The sequence below is a fragment of the Dipodomys merriami genome, unplaced genomic scaffold (genome assembly GCF_024711535.1).
Source record: "Dipodomys merriami isolate MVZ:Mamm:240054 unplaced genomic scaffold, mDipMer1.0.p SCAF_440, whole genome shotgun sequence".
Taxonomy (NCBI): Eukaryota; Metazoa; Chordata; class Mammalia; order Rodentia; family Heteromyidae; genus Dipodomys; species Dipodomys merriami.
In genome coordinates, this window is record NW_027206003.1 from 546774 (window position 1) to 563513 (window position 16740).

At 46.8% G+C, this 16740-nt stretch overlaps 1 protein-coding gene across 1 annotated transcript; it reads left to right on the forward strand.

Annotated features, from left to right (window-relative positions):
• The first annotated feature begins 14963 nt into the window (after nucleotides 1-14963).
• LOC138808123 (olfactory receptor 2T27-like) lies at nucleotides 14964-15971 on the forward strand. The gene has a single exon (XM_069994077.1). The coding sequence runs from the start codon at nucleotides 14964-14966 to the stop codon at nucleotides 15969-15971; it is 1008 nt and encodes a 335-aa protein (XP_069850178.1).
• The last annotated feature ends 769 nt before the right edge of the window (nucleotides 15972-16740 follow it).

Here is a 16740-nt window from a genome sequence, read left to right on the forward strand (position 1 = left end):
GGCACGGTGCGGTCCTCCAACTCATCTGCTCTGAGAACATTCTGTGTGTGTGTGTGTGTGTGTGCGCGCGCGTGTGCGTGTGTGCATGTGTATTAACCAGACCATGGGAGCTAGAGGAGTCCATGTGCCTGTAGCCTTGAAGTGTATAAATCACCTGCAAAGTGACAATTTATAGAAACAATATCTATTCACATCTGTGGTCACAATGGTGGTGAGTCCTAGCAGACTGGCTAGTTGACGATGGTGAACTTTACTGATGGTATTAATACTCTGTATCTGCTGGTACTAGAACTGTGCGAATGGATGTCATGGTAGTTACTTACTAGGTAAACTGTGAAATCAGACTTTCATTTGGAAAATTTCAGTTTTGATGTATGCTTAGGGATACAAAGGAGTCTTAAAAATTCTCAAAGGCATCAGCTATCTATATAAAAAAAATTAGAAAATAATTGAAACAAAATTAGGGAAAAATCCATTCCAACTGAGTGAGTGACCTGTCACCATGCTGTGGTTGGTGGAGCAAGCATCACATTCAACAGTGCTGCTAACAACCCTCGAGGCGAACGGGAGCCAGTCCTGCTGCCGGCAGCTCTCCTATCCCCCACGTTATGTAACTGCGTGATAGAGCAGGACCTCAGCACAGATTTGTGCAGTGTAAATGAAGTACAGTGACATGTGTCTGTTGAATACACAGAGGCAAATGGATGTACATGGTGTTAAGTCACTGAATCAGAAGATGGCGAATCAGGGAGGGCCGTCCTTTCCTATATCTCTGGGGCTCTGAAATGAAATCACTAGATTTGTAGCTTTTGGAGACTTACGTAGTTTGGAAAAGCAAGGCAGGAAAATAAAGAGCAGACAAATACAAATTAGATGTAAACCACCAAGAGATTGGCCTTTCCCTTTCTTAAAGAAGCACCGAGTGTTAGCGTTGAGCACGAAGCAAAAACAAAGGCAGAATCCCAGCAGGGACACAAACAAACTAAAGACAAGCATGCAGAGGACCTACGGTCGCACCCCAGCTGGCATGCCGTGAAGATAAAATTGAACGGAGACGCACGCAGCACTAGCACTGGAAAGGAGCAAGATGTGCTTAAAACCTCAGTCAGACCTGTCAGCCAGGGAGATGATTTTGACTTTTCTTTCCCTGAACCAATATCTATTCCCCATTTCCTCCTCTCTACAAGCAAGCACCACACTGAGGCTCAGCATAGACCCAGTGGGAGACTCAGATAAAAACCCTGGCGGTGGCTCTGAACTCGGAGAGACCAATGGTCTCGTAAAATAACCCCATCTGCTACGGGGATAGCTATGGGTTCGTGTAGGGCAGTCAGTGCTGAGCCAGCGCCTCTGTCTTCTCGACTGCTTCCAATACTAGCAGAGGGCCAAAGAGAATTTTGGATTCTGTACGTGGCTTGGGAATTAGTCATGGTAAATATTAAATTTCCACAGGAAGAAAATAGTATCTTCTCTTTTACGGAGTACTTTAGCAATGGTAATAATAGAGGGATACTTCAGAAACAGTCCTGAGTACCCAAAGCATTTTAATTCATTTTTTGTTATCGCAGAGGTGATGTGTGGAGGGTTACGGTTACGCAGGTCAGATAGAGTCCATATCTTCTGGAGCAATGTCACCCCTCCCTTGCTTTCTCTTGGTTTTTCCCCTCCCCTCATCCCCCCACCCCACCCCATGTTGTATAGTTCATTTTCAACAGTGTCTCCTGAGCACCACGGCTGCTTTTGTTTACCATTTGTCCCTCCATTTCCCCACTGACCCTCCCAAACACAGATAAAAGAACAAACAAGACAAAAGGAAACGAAAATAAAAACAGCAACAAGGAAAAGGCCTCTTGCTTCCCATTCCTGGAGCCTGCTTTGATAAATACTATTTTCTATGACCATATCCACAGAGCTATGGAGCTTTGTGTTCTACTAGGCATAGTCTCTTTTGGTCTCACTCTGGTGTGTGAACACCAAGAGACCAATGTGCCAAAAATACCTGATACTCATAACAATTTCCCAGACTAATTCTGATATCAACTCATTCACAGTCCCATGTTCTGAGATGCTGAGGGCATCTGTGTCTGTGTCTGCTGCTTTATTTTATTTGTCAGTTGTGGGGCTTGAACTCTGGGCCTGGGTGCTGTCCCTGAGCCCTCAGCTCAAGGCGAGCGCTCTGCCACTTGAGCCACAGCGCCACTTTTCTGGTGGTTTATTGGAGATAAGAGTCTCATGGACTTTCCTGCCCGGGCTGGCTTTGAACTGAGATCCTCAGATCTAAGCTCCTGAGTAGCTAGGATGGCAGGCGTGAGCCACAAGTGCTTGGCTTGGTGCTTTATTTTAAAGGTTCAAAAATCTGAGAAATTGGGCTGGGGATGTGGCTCAGTGGTAGAGCGCTTGCCTAGCATGCACGAAGCCCTGTGTTCTATTCCTCAGTACCACATACACAGAAAAAAGATGGAAGTGGCGCTGTGGCTCCAATGGTAGAGCGCTAGCCTTGTGCAAAAGGAGCTCAGGGACAGTGCCCAGGCCCTGAGTTCAAGCCCCAGGACTGGCACAAAAAAATCTGATAAATTTTAGAAGTTGGACATAGGTAGGCAAATGGATGACAGATAGATGATTTTTAGACAACAGGTAAATAGATGGACAGGAGGTGATGGACGGATACATGATAATACAGATACTATAGTCAGACATACAGACATGAAGGGATGGAAGCACATGGGTGAGTAGCAGATAGGCAGATAGGTTTCTTTTACCACGTCTATCCCACTGCAGATGGACACTACCCTCTATAAAATGTAAAGCTTTCAAAAAACTACAAACATGGGCTGGGAAGGTGGCTCAGTGGTAGAGCACTTGCCTTGCATGCATGAGGCCCTGGGTTCGATTCCTCAGCACCACATAAGCAGAAAAAGCCGGAAGTGGCTCTGTGACTCAAGTGGTAGAGAGCTAGCCTTGAGCTGAAGAGCTGAGGGACAGCGTCCAGGCCCAGAGTTCAAGACCCAGGACCGACAAAAAAAATACAAACATCTCTATTTGTGGACCAAGTGGGAAGGAGCAGAGGTGATGGGCACGCGGGCAGCGGCCGGCCGCCGTGGGAGCGGTGGAGGCACGCGGGCAGCGGCTGGCTGGCGAGAGATGTGTTGGAAAAATCACTGGCACATTTTGGCAAATAAAAGCATTGTCACAAGCCACACAAGACAGTGCCGACAGAGCGCCAGGTGGACACGGGGCACCGTCCTTCCTGCTCTGAACTGTCTCTGTCAGCCCGGCTGACTGAACTTCTGATCTGTAGTTGAGCACATGATAACATGGGGTTATGAGCCGTGCTGGGAGCGTAACGCAAAACCACAATGGCAGCGACAGCCTGAGCCTGAGCACGGTTCCCACGTTCTATGATCCTGCACTCTCCTGCACAGTTCCGATGGTCTATGATCCTGCACTCGCCTGCATGGTTCTGATGGTCTATGATCCTGCACTCACCTTGGGAGAATGCAGCCCTCTGTCATCTTATTTTCTGCTACACACAGTACAAAGCTGGTTGTAGGCTGACATCACACAGGATTTGTGTTAGCGAAGAGAGAAGCACTCACAAAAGCTCCTCTTCACTTTGTCTAGCGTGTGTCTGTTTCTCCAAGCAAACCAATTGTATATGGACTTATTATTGGGCCTGTGTTTCTGCAGTTATTGCAGCCTTCAATGGCATCTGCCATGTTGAGCAGTATCAGTCACTTTCCCCCAGTAAAATTTTAGCCTCAGAAAATCTAATGTACAAACCTAGGAACATAAAAAGGAAACATCGCGTTCTGCTTACAAATAATTAAAAATAAAAACCTAGTTCTCCCTACGCTGAAAGAAACCACAAATGCTCCGCGAAAGCTTTGAGAAGCAGTTTCTCTTTCCTCAGGAGACGCAGATGAAAGAGAAAACGCAAGAAGACCATGTCAATAGCAAGCAATGCTCAGCAGCTTGCTGCCCGGTCTCGACAGCGATTACCTTGTGCCTGCAGCGCGTCTCCCGCCTGCCACCTCTCCAGCAAATCTGCTCCAGCCTCGTCCACACAGACTCAGGGACGGCGTCCGGGTTATATGTGCAAGAGCTGGACCGTGATGTCACCCCTGGGTTTACTCCGAGAGTTAGAGGCCGGGTGGAAGTTTTTGATAATAAATTCCTTTGGGGACATGACTAGGAATGTAGTGAGGGAGCTGAAGAAGGGAACAGCATCTCTATCAGAGAGTGCTGGTTTTGTTTCTTGTCTATGACGGCGGAGGCGGCGGCGGTGGTGGTGGTGATGATGAGGATGTGGAGTTACACTGCCATAAGACAGGTTCTGAGTCTGCCCCGGGCTTCTGGGTCAGGGCACTGCTCATTCTGTTCTTCCTTTGTTGGTCCCCATTCCCCCTCCCATCTAGCTTTTACCCGTCTTACTGTTAAACTCGAAAGCTGTACCACAATAAGGAATCTTGTCAAATCGCACGTTTTAAATAAAACTTTTAAAAATTATACATTTGTTACGTTTAAGTAAGAGCACAAAGGCTGTGAACAATCAGCTGTGAACACAGCAGCTCCCTCCCCGCCTGCCAGCCAAAGCCTGCCGTTCCCTCGTTTCCTGGACTATGCGTGGAATATTAGGACTGCCTTCTCCCCGCCTTCCTCCTCTCGTGAAATTCAGAAGTTGGCCAATGTATAACAATCACTTAAAATACTTTCTGTGTGTATATGTGTAACTTCTTAGTAGCACACATTATTTAAGTGGTTTAATTAATCACTAGGTGTTTTCAACACAACATGTTTGTTCTTTGATCAAGTTCATCCTAAGGAACATCCTTCCTTATCCTCCTCGTTTTGAAAACAGTTTTAATGGGTTCCACTTTTTCATACATGCGTAATAGTATCTTCATTTAACCTCCCAGTAACTTTTTTGGCATCTGATTATGTTTCCTAGGTGTAAAATCTGACACTCAGAGTTCAACCAGTGTGTTATTCTCAACACCAGCAGCCAGTGCCACGGTAAGAGTAAACTACGTGTCATCTCTTTACATTTCTGTCTTGCCTCCTCTTCCTACAGGAAGGATAGCATACTTTCCTAATACACACTTACATCCATGATTCTTTATCATGCATTCAATTTTAATTTGTTTTAATCAAAATGTACAGAAGGGCTGGTGGCTCAGTGGTAGAGTGCTTGCCTTGCATGCGTGAGGCCCTGGGTTCGATTCCTCAGCAGAAAAACATAAGCAGAAAAACATAAGCAGAAAAAGCCGGAAGTGGCGCTGTGGCTCAAGTGGTGGAGCACTAGCCTTGAGCTGAAGAGCTGAGGGACAGCGCCCAGGCCCAGAGTTCAGGCTCCACAACCAACAAAAAAGAAGTATAGAAGAATGTAAGAAGCCAAACTGGTTCACTGATAATTTGAAAATCATTTCTAATAGTTGGTCTGATAGTTCCCAGCATTCAAAAAGCTGAAGTGTTAGAATTGTGAGCCGCGGCCCTCCTGGACCATGTGCTGAGTTCTAGGCCAGTTGAAGCAAAAATAGCAAAATGATCCATGTTGAAAACTAAAATTGTGCCCAGCTCTAGAGAAGTGACTCTGATTTGTTTTACTCAGGGTGGAGGGGTCTGTTTCCAAAATTAGGCAAATTTCTTTCCTGCACTACCACACACTTGTCAGTGGGATGGAGAGAGCATTAGCTTGGCTTACATGGGAAAGACAGCATCTGTCAGCCTCACTGGCTGTGTTGTATGTGTGTCTGTGTCTCTCTCTCTCTGTGTATGTGGTGTGTGTGTGTGTGTGCATGTGTGTATCTGTGTGTGTGTGGTGTGTCTGTGTGCACGTGTATCTCTGGATGTGTGTGTGCATGTGTGTGTCTGTGTGTGTGTCTTTGTGTGGTGTGTGTGCATGTATCTGTGTGTACCGAGGGGTGTGCAGGTGTGTGCACACAGCACAGGGAGCGGCCGAGGGGTGTGCAGGTGTGCACACAGTACAGGGAGCGGCTGAGGGGTGCGCAGGTGTGCACACAGCACAGGGAGCGGCTGAGGGGTGTGCAGGTGTGCACACAGTACAGGGAGCAGCTGAGGGGTGCGCAGGTGTGCACACAGTACAGGGAGCGGCTGAGGGGTGTGCAGGTGTGCACACACAGCACAGGGAGCGGCCGAGGGGTACGCAGGCGTGTGCACACAGTACAGGGGGCGGCTGAGCGGTGTGCAGGTGTGCACACACAGTACAGGGAGCGGCTGAGGGGTGCGCAGGCGTGTGCACACAGTACAGGGAGCGGCTGAGGGGTGCGCAGGCGTGTGCACACAGCACAGGGAGGGGCCGAGGGGTGCGCAGGTGTGCACACAGTACAGGGAGCGGCTGAGGGGTGTGCAGGCGTGTGCACACAGTACAGGGAGCGGCTGAGGGGTGTGCAGGCGTGTGCACACAGTACAGGGAGCGGCTGAGGGGTGTGCAGGCGTGTGCACACAGTACAGGGAGCGGCTGAGGGGTGTGCAGGCGTGTGCACACAGTACAGGGAGCAGCTGAGGGGTGTGCAGGTGTGCACGCACAGTACAGGGAGCGGCTGAGGGGTGCGCAGGTGTGTACACACAGTACAGGAAGCGGCTGAGGCGTGTGCACGTGTGCACGCACAGTACAGGGAGCGGCTGAGGGGTGTGCAGGTGTGTACACACAGTACAGGGAGCGGCTGAGGGGTGTGCAGGTGTGCACACAGCACAGGGAGCGGCAGAGGGGTGCGCAGGTGTGCACACACAGCACAGGGAGCGGCCGAGGGGTACGCAGGCGTGCGCACACAGTACAGGGAGCGGCTGAGGGGTGCGCAGGTGTGTGCACACAGCACAGGGAGCAGCTGAGGGGTGTGCAGGTGTGCACACACAGTACAGGGAGCGGCCGAGGGGTGCGCAGGTGTGCACACACAGTACAGGGAGCGGCCGAGGGGTGTGCAGGTGTGCACACACAGTACAGGGAGCGGCCGAGGGGTGTGCAGGCGTGTGCACACAGCACAGGGAGGGGCTGAGGGGTGTGCAGGCGTGTGCACACAGCACAGGGAGGGGCTGAGGGGTGTGCAGGCGTGTGCACACAGTACAGGGAGCGGCTGAGGGGTGTGCAGGCGTGTGCACACAGTACAGGGAGCGGCTGAGGGGTGCGCAGGCGTGTGCACACAGCACAGGGAGGGGCCGAGGGGTGCGCAGGTGTGCACACAGTACAGGGAGCGGCTGAGGGGTGTGCAGGCGTGTGCACACAGTACAGGGAGCGGCTGAGGGGTGTGCAGGCGTGCACACAGTACAGGGAGCAGCCGAGGGGTGTGCAGGCGTGTGCACACAGCACAGGGAGGGGCTGAGGGGTGCGCAGGCATGTGCACACAGTACAGGGAGCGGCTGAGGGGTGTGCAGTTGTGCACACAGTACAGGGAGCGGCTGAGGGGTACGCAGGCGTGTGCACACAGTACAGGGAGCAGCTGAGCGGTGTGCAGGTGTGCACACACAGCACAGGGAGCGGCTGAGGGGTGTGCAGGCGTGCACACACAGCACAGGGAGCAGCTGAGGGGTGCGCAGGCGTGTGCACACAGTACAGGGGGCGGCTGAGGGGTGTGCAGGCGTGTACACACAGTACAGGGGGCGGCCGAGGGGTGTGCAGGCGTGTGCACACAGTACAGGGAGCGGCCGAGGGGTGCGCAGGCGTGTGCACACACAGTACAGGGAGCGGCTGAGGGGTGTGCAGGCGTGTGCACACAGTACAGGGAGCGGCTGAGGGGTACGCAGGTGTGCACACACAGCACAGGGAGGGGCTGAGGGGTGTGCAGGCGTGTGCACACAGTACAGGGGGCGGCTGAGGGGTGTGCAGGCGTGTGCACACAGTACAGGGAGCGGCTGAGGGGTGTGCAGGCGTGTGCACACAGTACAGGGAGTGGCTGAGGGGTGCACAGGCGTGTGCACACAGTACAGGGAGCGGCTGAGGGGTGTGCAGGCGTGTGCACACAGTACAGGGAGCGGCTGAGGGGTGTGCAGGTGTGCACACAGTACAGGGAGCGGCTGAGGGGTGCGCAGGTGTGCACACACAGCACAGGGAGCGGCCGAGGGGCGTGCAGGGGTGTGTGTGTGTGTGTGTGTGTGTATGTTGGGACTTGAACTCAGAGCTCAGGTTTCATGATGGGTGCTGTACACTTGAGCCACAGCTGCATTCCCACAGTTTGCTTGTCATTTGGAGGTGGAGACGGGCAGATTCTTTTTCTTGGGTTGGCTCTGGGTTTAAGCTAGGGCCACATGCATTAGCCCGCAGTGCTCAGCTACTGATCTTCCTAATACCCCATCCTCATGCAGCTCCACCGCCCTTCTCCCACTAAAACTGTTCATCTTGCTGAGCTGTTCCTAGCAAGGCTGAGCTGCACAGGAAGCTCAGTGGCACAGACGGCTGCGGGGACAGGTGGGGCAGGGCAGGACAGGGCAGGGCAGGGCAGGGCAGGGCCATGGCAGTGAGTCGCTGCTGCTGGCCACGCAGCCCACCACCAACGCTGAGATGTCTCCTTTGTATCCGTGGAGAAATGTTTCATATAAGAATCTGAAGAAGAGCTCCCCTATGACCCAGCAATCCCACTTTGGGCACTTACTCAAAGGATCACAAACAAGACCATACCAAAGCTACCAGCACAACCATGTTTACTGCAGCATTATTTACCATAGCTAAGATATGGAACCAACCCAGATGCCCCTCAGTAGATGCATGGATCAAGAAAATGTGGTATATATGCCTCCATCAGAAGGAATGACATTGCCCCATTTGTTAGGAAATGGAAAGACTTGGGAAAAAATCATATTAAATGAAGTAAGCCAGGCCCAAAGAAACACAGGTCCCATGGTTTCCCTTATTTGCAATAACTAGCGTATGTCTGAGACAAGCAGAGAAGGTCAAAGGCTATGTACATATGCCACATGAGATAATGTTAAGCAAAATGTACCCTAAGACAGGGACACAAGGTGTTTTTTTTCTCTTTCTTGCCAGTGTTTTTAATGTACTTACAATACACTATGTAATTCTTTCATTTCTATTATATGTTTTCACTGGATTTGATGCCGGTGTTCTCCACCTTGTATATACATTTTTGTAATTTGGGGAATGGAAGGGATATTGCAGAATGCTTAAATGGGGATGCAGGCTGACCCACTGTGATGAGATGTACAGGACACTACACTGAAAATGAACTTTATAATGTTGGGGTGGAGGGGCAGGAGGAGTTGGGGAGGGAAGGGATGGTAGGGAGAAAATAAAGGAGGAGGTAACAATGCTTGCTATGAAATGTACTCATTACGCTACTCATGTAACTGTAACCTCTCTATACAACCTTTTTTACAATAAAAGATTATTAAGAAAAGAATCTGAAGAAGTAAAAGGTCGGGGTACACATATCAACTATGTTTATTTGGAAGACAAATTATATATAATTTATATACAATACAGTATATAATATGCATGTAATACACATATTATATATATATATATAAATATATATTTGTTTGCTGATGTCATTTGGTCCCCAACATTATACCAAAAATGCCATCTTCACTATGCAGTGGCTGAATGGGGAGCAGGTGGACTTGCTAAACTGAGATTTTCAGAAAGCTCGGTCAGGTGCTGGAGGCGTGGCCCAGCAACAAAGCAATGCCAAACAAGAGGGAGGGCCTGAGTTCAAACCCAGCACCATCAAAAGGAAGAATAAAGCATAGTCGACAACACAACTTATATGTCCTTGTTGTTCTCCATTTCTGCTCACTTAAAAAACCAGTAAATTTCCACTTATTAATCGATTGTTTTACTCAGAGTACACTTTGCCTATACACATGTCTTTAAACATTTTTCATTTGAGTGACTTGACCCACATCCATCTCTGTATTTATTTCACTTGCTCGGACTAGAACCTTCAACTGTAGTCAATTATAGAGGGAGAGTAAACACGTTATTCCTTTCTGCTAATGTTTAGTATACTAGCTATGGCTGGTCACATACAGCCTTTATTGTGGTGAAGTACACTGCCTCTATTCCTACTTTCTTCAGAATTTTTTTATACAAAGGATGTTGAACTTGCTCAAAGGCCTTTTCTCATCTCAATTGCAGTGAGTGTGTTTTTTCCCCCTTGATTCTGTTGACGTGGTATCTTACATTCGTTAGTAATCCATCACAATGCATCTGTGAGGAAGCTCATACTCCCCTGGCTGAGTGGGAGGTTAAACCAGAGCGTGACCGGCTCTGGAGAAGGCCACGTTCCGCCAGGCTGTCCCATCCTCTCACACAGCAACCCCACATCATAGGTGGCAAAATGGTCAACTTGTGGAACATTCTCCATCCACAAACTCAACTACTACTTGTAACAACTAAAATGAAAACCACACTGTTTCTAGGGCACACAGATGATCTGGATCACGTTTTTCTTGAGATATGATTTCTCATTCCTTCTCTGGCTACAATGATTGCATGTGACACCGCCTAATTTGTCTTTCAGCTTCTCCAGTGCAAAGTGACCATGCTGCGGTACACTCACATTCACACGCATGCTCCCTTGGAAGCAGCACAGGCAGAGGGTGAGACCGGCTTGCCTACAAGGACCATGTTTGTTTGGATAACTTTAAACAAGTATTTTTTTCTTCCCATTAAACAATTTCCAAGTAGTTAGCAATCACAAAATGAAGAATTTCTTTAAAACTTCCTTTGCTATGGAGATGATACATCTTAACTGTATTATCTTGCAGACAAAAGTTATACAATATTGGATGGTGACTGTTTTTCATAAGAGGTTTTCAAAGAGCCCAATGGTTGGCTTACGTCTATGGTTAATTGAGATCTGGGGACAGATTCCCAAGAGATACTCCTTGATAACTACCCAAATATGGGGCACACAGAAGCTATGGGATAACTTGATCCAGTCCAGATGGTAGTGGGCCTCACACATGTTCTTAAGACACGAACCCGGACCCGGGGTGCCGCAGGGATGTAGCTAGGTCTTCTTCAGGACTGTGAGATGCCAGTGGGTAGGTTTCTCAAGACAAGAGAAAGAGCTCTGGGATACGGAAAGTGGCCATAGCTACTTGAAGCTACCTCGGCAGCAAAAAAGGGAGTGTAGAGGAAGAACAGTAGCTCGCTTAATAATCAAACCATGGCTTTCTACGCAGGAAGTTAGCAGGAGCTGTTCATTCCATCCCTGAACCATGCATTTGCAGAAGAGACCTTCCAAAAGCAAGAGTGTGAAAGATTGCTTCACGTGAAAAGTAAGGATGCTTTTCTAGCTGAATCACAAGGAATAAAATATATTTCCTCTACAGATGGAAGGGGCAAGAAGTAAACAGTAAGTGTCTAGTACAATAGGCATTGCGTAATTGTCTAGAAGGGCTGAGTGGGTTCTTATTGGAGAGCGGCGTCAGCAGAAAGCTCCTGTGTTCTCGTGTGTCCTCAGTCCGTGTCTGGCAGGGGATGCGTGGAGAACACTGGCTGCCTCTCCCGTGGCTCTTCTGCACTGGGTCACATAAACCCAGGTAAAAACGCAGCAGAACAACGCAGGCAAAGGGCTCTTCAGGTTAGTGGATGCTGACACCGCCTATCATTACAGTTACCATTACTGTATTTTTTCATTGGGGAAGGCAATGATGCAGCTTCACCCATGCATTTTTTGTGATTCCTGTACTTTATGTTGGGAATAGCACTATATATATATTTTTCCCCACAGTACAAAAAACAGCTTGTTAACAATAAAATTATATATTTTATGCTGTTTTAATTCAGAGTTTTAAAAATATTTTAACTGTTATTATAAAGGTGCTGTACAGGAGAGTTGGAGTTCTGTGAGTCAGGTAGAGAGTGCATTTCTTTCTGGACAGTATCACCCCTTCCCTTGCCCTCCAATTACCTAAAAAAACCTTGCTCTGCAGTGGGGCAGGGAGAGGTCTCTGCAGGAGCATTCTGCCTACAATCTTATAATAGGGCCTGCTTATTATCATTCTACCAGAACATTCCCAGTTTCTTTGACTGTTAATCACTCTGGATTCAGGCTTGTTCAATGGAAAAAATTGAATATGCTGAGTTATTGATAGGAAAGGTGACAACTGATAAAGGAAAGGTGTCACCTATTGTAGCAGAGTTAAATTCCCTCTTTTCCTCTGTGTGTGTGTGTGTGTGTGTGTGTGTGTGTGTGTGTGTGGTGTGTGTGTGTGCATAAGGGGCTTGAACTCAGGGCCTGGGCGCTGTCCCTGAGCAATTTTGTTCAAGGCTAGTGCTCTACCACTTAAAGCCACAATTCCACTTCTCGTTTTTGAGTGGTTAACTGGAGATAAGAGTCTCACAGGGACATTTCTGGCTGGGCTGGCTTTGAACCATGATCTTCAGATCTCAGCCTCCTGATTAGCTGGGATTACAAGCATGAGCCACTAGTGCCCATCTCTTTTCCTTATTTCTAAGTGAGCCACAATCACTAGCATTATCCATTTGAGGCCTGAAACATGTGTTTTAAAAAATCATCTTTAAGTAGTTGTACAAAGGCGTTGCAATTTAACAAAGCGGTTTATGAATATGAGTCTCTTATCCAGTGTCACTCCTTTCAATATTCTCACCTGCCCTTCCCCTCCACACCTCTTCCCCCACTCTTCTTTTGTAGGACGTATGTTGAATTCTTGACAGCATTCATGCGTGTACTTTGACAGAAAATATTTTGTATGCACTGTTTGTGCTTCATTTAATCAAGATTGTTTATATGACTGCTTAAATTTATGTTTGGATTATAATTTTTATATATTACATTAGGTTTCATCAATAGTTATTATTATTTTAAAGCAGTCAAATAAACCTCATAGATCAAATAAGAATGCAAACATAGATTTCCTGTTTGCAAGATACTGATAAAATCAAGATATTCCAAATGAAAACACAGGATTCACTTTTGCCACAGTCTATAAAATTTATAGTATTTTCAATATGAAAAGATCACATACCTAATCTTCACTGTGAAACAATGACTTCATACTTGAGAGAAGGTTCATATAAGCATAGAAACATGAATAATTTATTCTCAAGTTACATGCCAGATAGTGCTGGAAGTTTATCATTGGTAGTGGATATTATTTTGCAGTTTTATGAATGTCTACTTCCAATTCTACTTATACTTATTGAATCTACCATAGTTACTACCCCTTGTATGTTAATTTGTACTGTATTTTACATGCTATAAACGAGCAGCATGGATGATAACTTTGGAGGACATCTCTCCCATCATTTCACTCTCCCAGGGGTAACAAGCTGCATGGTGATAGACGGATTCACCATCAGCTGGGAAGACAGAGGTAAGAGCCACTGGAAAAGCAGCCCGGGGCCCAGAGGCACCCAGGGTCTCTGGTATCTGAAGGAAACAAAATACTCCAAGTACAGATTGTTGCCAAAAGTGCTTGTGACTATTCCCTGCAAATATGACACTGAGAGCTCTCTTCTCTGTCAATCACATGTGATATGTTAGCTTCATTGTCTCAAATTCAAGAAGGCATAAAAACATAAAATGGGATACAAGTATTTAAAGAATAGTATCAATAGTGAGCATAACACTTCAAGCATTTTTTCTGCATAAAAAAGAAAAAGCATTCATGTTAATTTTCAAGATACACAAATGAAGCTGGGCACCGATGGCTCTCATCTGCAATCCTAGCTACTGGGGAGGCTGAGATCTGAGGACCGTGGCTTGAAGCCAGTCTGGACAGAGAAGTCTCTGTGAGGCTCTTACCTCCAACTAACCACTCAATACCCAGAGCGGGGCTGTGGCCCTAGCCTTGAACAAAAAGCTCAGGGACAGTGCCTAAGCCCTGAGTTCAAGCCTTCAACCTATCAAAAAATACATACATTGATTCACTGATTGAGGATTGGATGTTTGTGAGGTATTCCTCTTTAGACAGATGAGAAGGTAAGTCTTCACCTGTCCCGAGAAGAAGCAGTGTATATTGGCCTTACAACAGCATCTCTGTCAATAAAGGATCTTGAAAGCCATTTATAGGACTTTATCCAACACCTCTAAAATGTTTTAATAAATTTTTTAATTTACAAATTGACACAAAACTGTCTCTTAGGTGAATTAAAAAGAATATTCAAGTGACAAAAAAGTTTAAAATCATTCTCAGAATCAAATGCAAAGGCTGAATAGAACATAAATTGTGGAGTAAAATGCAATGATGGAGGAAGTGACCTACACCACTTGGCTGGACGTTCAGTAGATGCTCTGGGTGGGGGAGGTACGGGAAGGCGAGACGCAAGGAGGTCAGCGGTGCCAGTGCTCTGGCCCTCAGCTTCCTGGCAGCCAGGATTCCAGGTGTGAGCCACTGGTACCCAGCTCAGTGAAGCATCTTTTATTGGGGTGAAATTAGTCATCAAATTGAATTTTTAACTATATATACATAGAGCCTTCTTGCTGCAGCTGAAATAGTTCAATTATCAAATCAACAGAATATCTATGGGTAGCTTTCTCCTGGGATCTCTTTGGATTTTGTTAAGGTTACAAGTCCCAGGATAACAGATTTTCTGGTTAAGTTATATTTCTCGGCCAGGGATGTGGCTCAAGTGGCCGGTGGCGTGGTGAAGGTCTGAGTTCAAACCACAGGACTGCAAAAATAAAAAAATAAACAAAAAACAAGGGACCAACATCTTACTGTACATTAAGATAAAAATATGAGGCAAAATTTATTGACAAGAGATTGTTTTCAGCCAAAAGAACTAAAAATACTCATTTGTCTAAATCAAAATAACTGTAGGACATGACTTTTTAAATTTCTCGGTGGAATTTTGTTTAAATGGTCACTTTTCTGGGAACCTTTAGTTTTAGAATCCTGACTTTAATAAATGAAAGAAGAGATACTGAGAAACGAATCCTGTCAGCCAAACACCTAATTCTCCATGATATTATTTTGCCTTATCAAGTTTTCAGTAAAAACAAAAAAAAGCAAATGAGAACATGAACCCGCAGAACAAAACATCAACCGATTTCATCCTCCTGGGGCTCTTCCCTGGCTTCAAGTATCCTAACCTGCTGATCCTCACGGTTCTCCTCATCTACACCGTTGCCTTTGCTGGAAATTCCATCCTGCTCCTCCTCATCTGGCTGGACTCCCGCCTCCACACCCCCATGTACTTCCTGCTCACTCAGCTGTCCATCATCGACCTGGCCTACATCTCCAGCACAGTCCCCAAGACCGTCACCAACTATTTCACAGGGAAGAAAAGTATTTCCTATTTGGCCTGTGCCTCTCAGATGTTCTTCTTCCTCACCCTTGGCCTGGCTGAATGCATCCTCCTGACCCTCATGGCTTATGACCGCTACGTAGCTGTCTGTAATCCCCTGAGATACACAGTGCTCATGAGCCCCAGAGTCTGCCTGCAGATGGCTGTGGCAGCCTGGACTGGTGCAGTTCTCGCAGCCCTTGTCCACACGGTCTATCCAATGCATTTCCCTGTCTGTGGCTCCCGGGAGATCAGTCATTACTTTTGTGAGATGCCTGCTATTCTGAGAATGTCTTGTGTCGACACATCAGTCTATGAGATGGTCAAATTTGTCTCCACCATTATCTTTCTCCTGGTCCCGTTTGTTCTCATTCTGGCCTCCTATGTTCTCATCTTCCTCACTGTCCTTAGGATGAACTCTCGCAACGGGAAGAAGAAAGCTCTGGCTACCTGCTCCTCCCACCTGACTGTGGTCAGTCTCTACTTCGGCCAGGCCATCTTCATCTACATGACCCCCAGCTCATCACACACGCCGGAGCAGGACCAGATAGGAGCCGTGCTCGGCACCATCGTGACCCCCATGCTCAACCCCATCATCTACAGCTTGAGGAACAAGGAGGTGGTGGGAGCGCTGCAGAGATGCACGGGAAGGTGCTGCGGGGAGGAGCAGCCCCTGCTTCTACAGTGCTGTTCTCAGAAACGCGCCAGCCTCAGTCTGCAGGCTACCCACAGCCAATTTTAATCCCGAGACATTTTTTTTTTTCATATTGGAAATAGAACACTGTATGTGTAAGAGAAAAGGTGGCAGGGTTTATGTCCGTTGACCCAGATTTGTTTTAGTCCCACAGTGGTGGATTTCATCGAGTACAATATTGGTGTCACTTGTTGGCCTGCTAGTTATGCCTGCTAATCTGACAAGTCTTGTATGGATAGTGGGTGGATTTTTGGACAATGATATCTGTGTAGAGATACATATTTTCTATCTCCTTTCTGAGCTTTAACATATTGGGTCACAAGATCCAGCAATGATTTGATGTTCTAGAAAGGAAGGACTTGGCTTATGTTTGCAATGTAAAAAGCATCTTATCTATTCTTTCATTCATTCACCTGTTCACCCTTGATGCCCATCACTCAATCTTCCCAGTCCAAAAAAAAAACCAGGTCCTTATAAATCTTCCTATATAACCCTCCCTTTGTCCAAATTCGTTTTCCTTCTAAGTTAAAATACATAAGTAGATGCATGTAATTAGAAACCAGAGAGGAGAATTTAGGGAGTTATTTTTTTTAAATATCAAATTTCTTTTTTTCTTTTTTCCTAGATGCATGGCTATATGTGTAATAATCAAATAAGGGCGAACAGTACCTCAAATAAAGGATATCAGTATAGCAACACCCAAACATGGTTAATTCTTGTTATTAGAACATTTAAAGTTCTCTCTGTTGTGGTTGTTTGAGAGATGCAGTCACTCATTGTAATCTGTAGTCGCCTATAACAGCGCCTGTCTCCCATC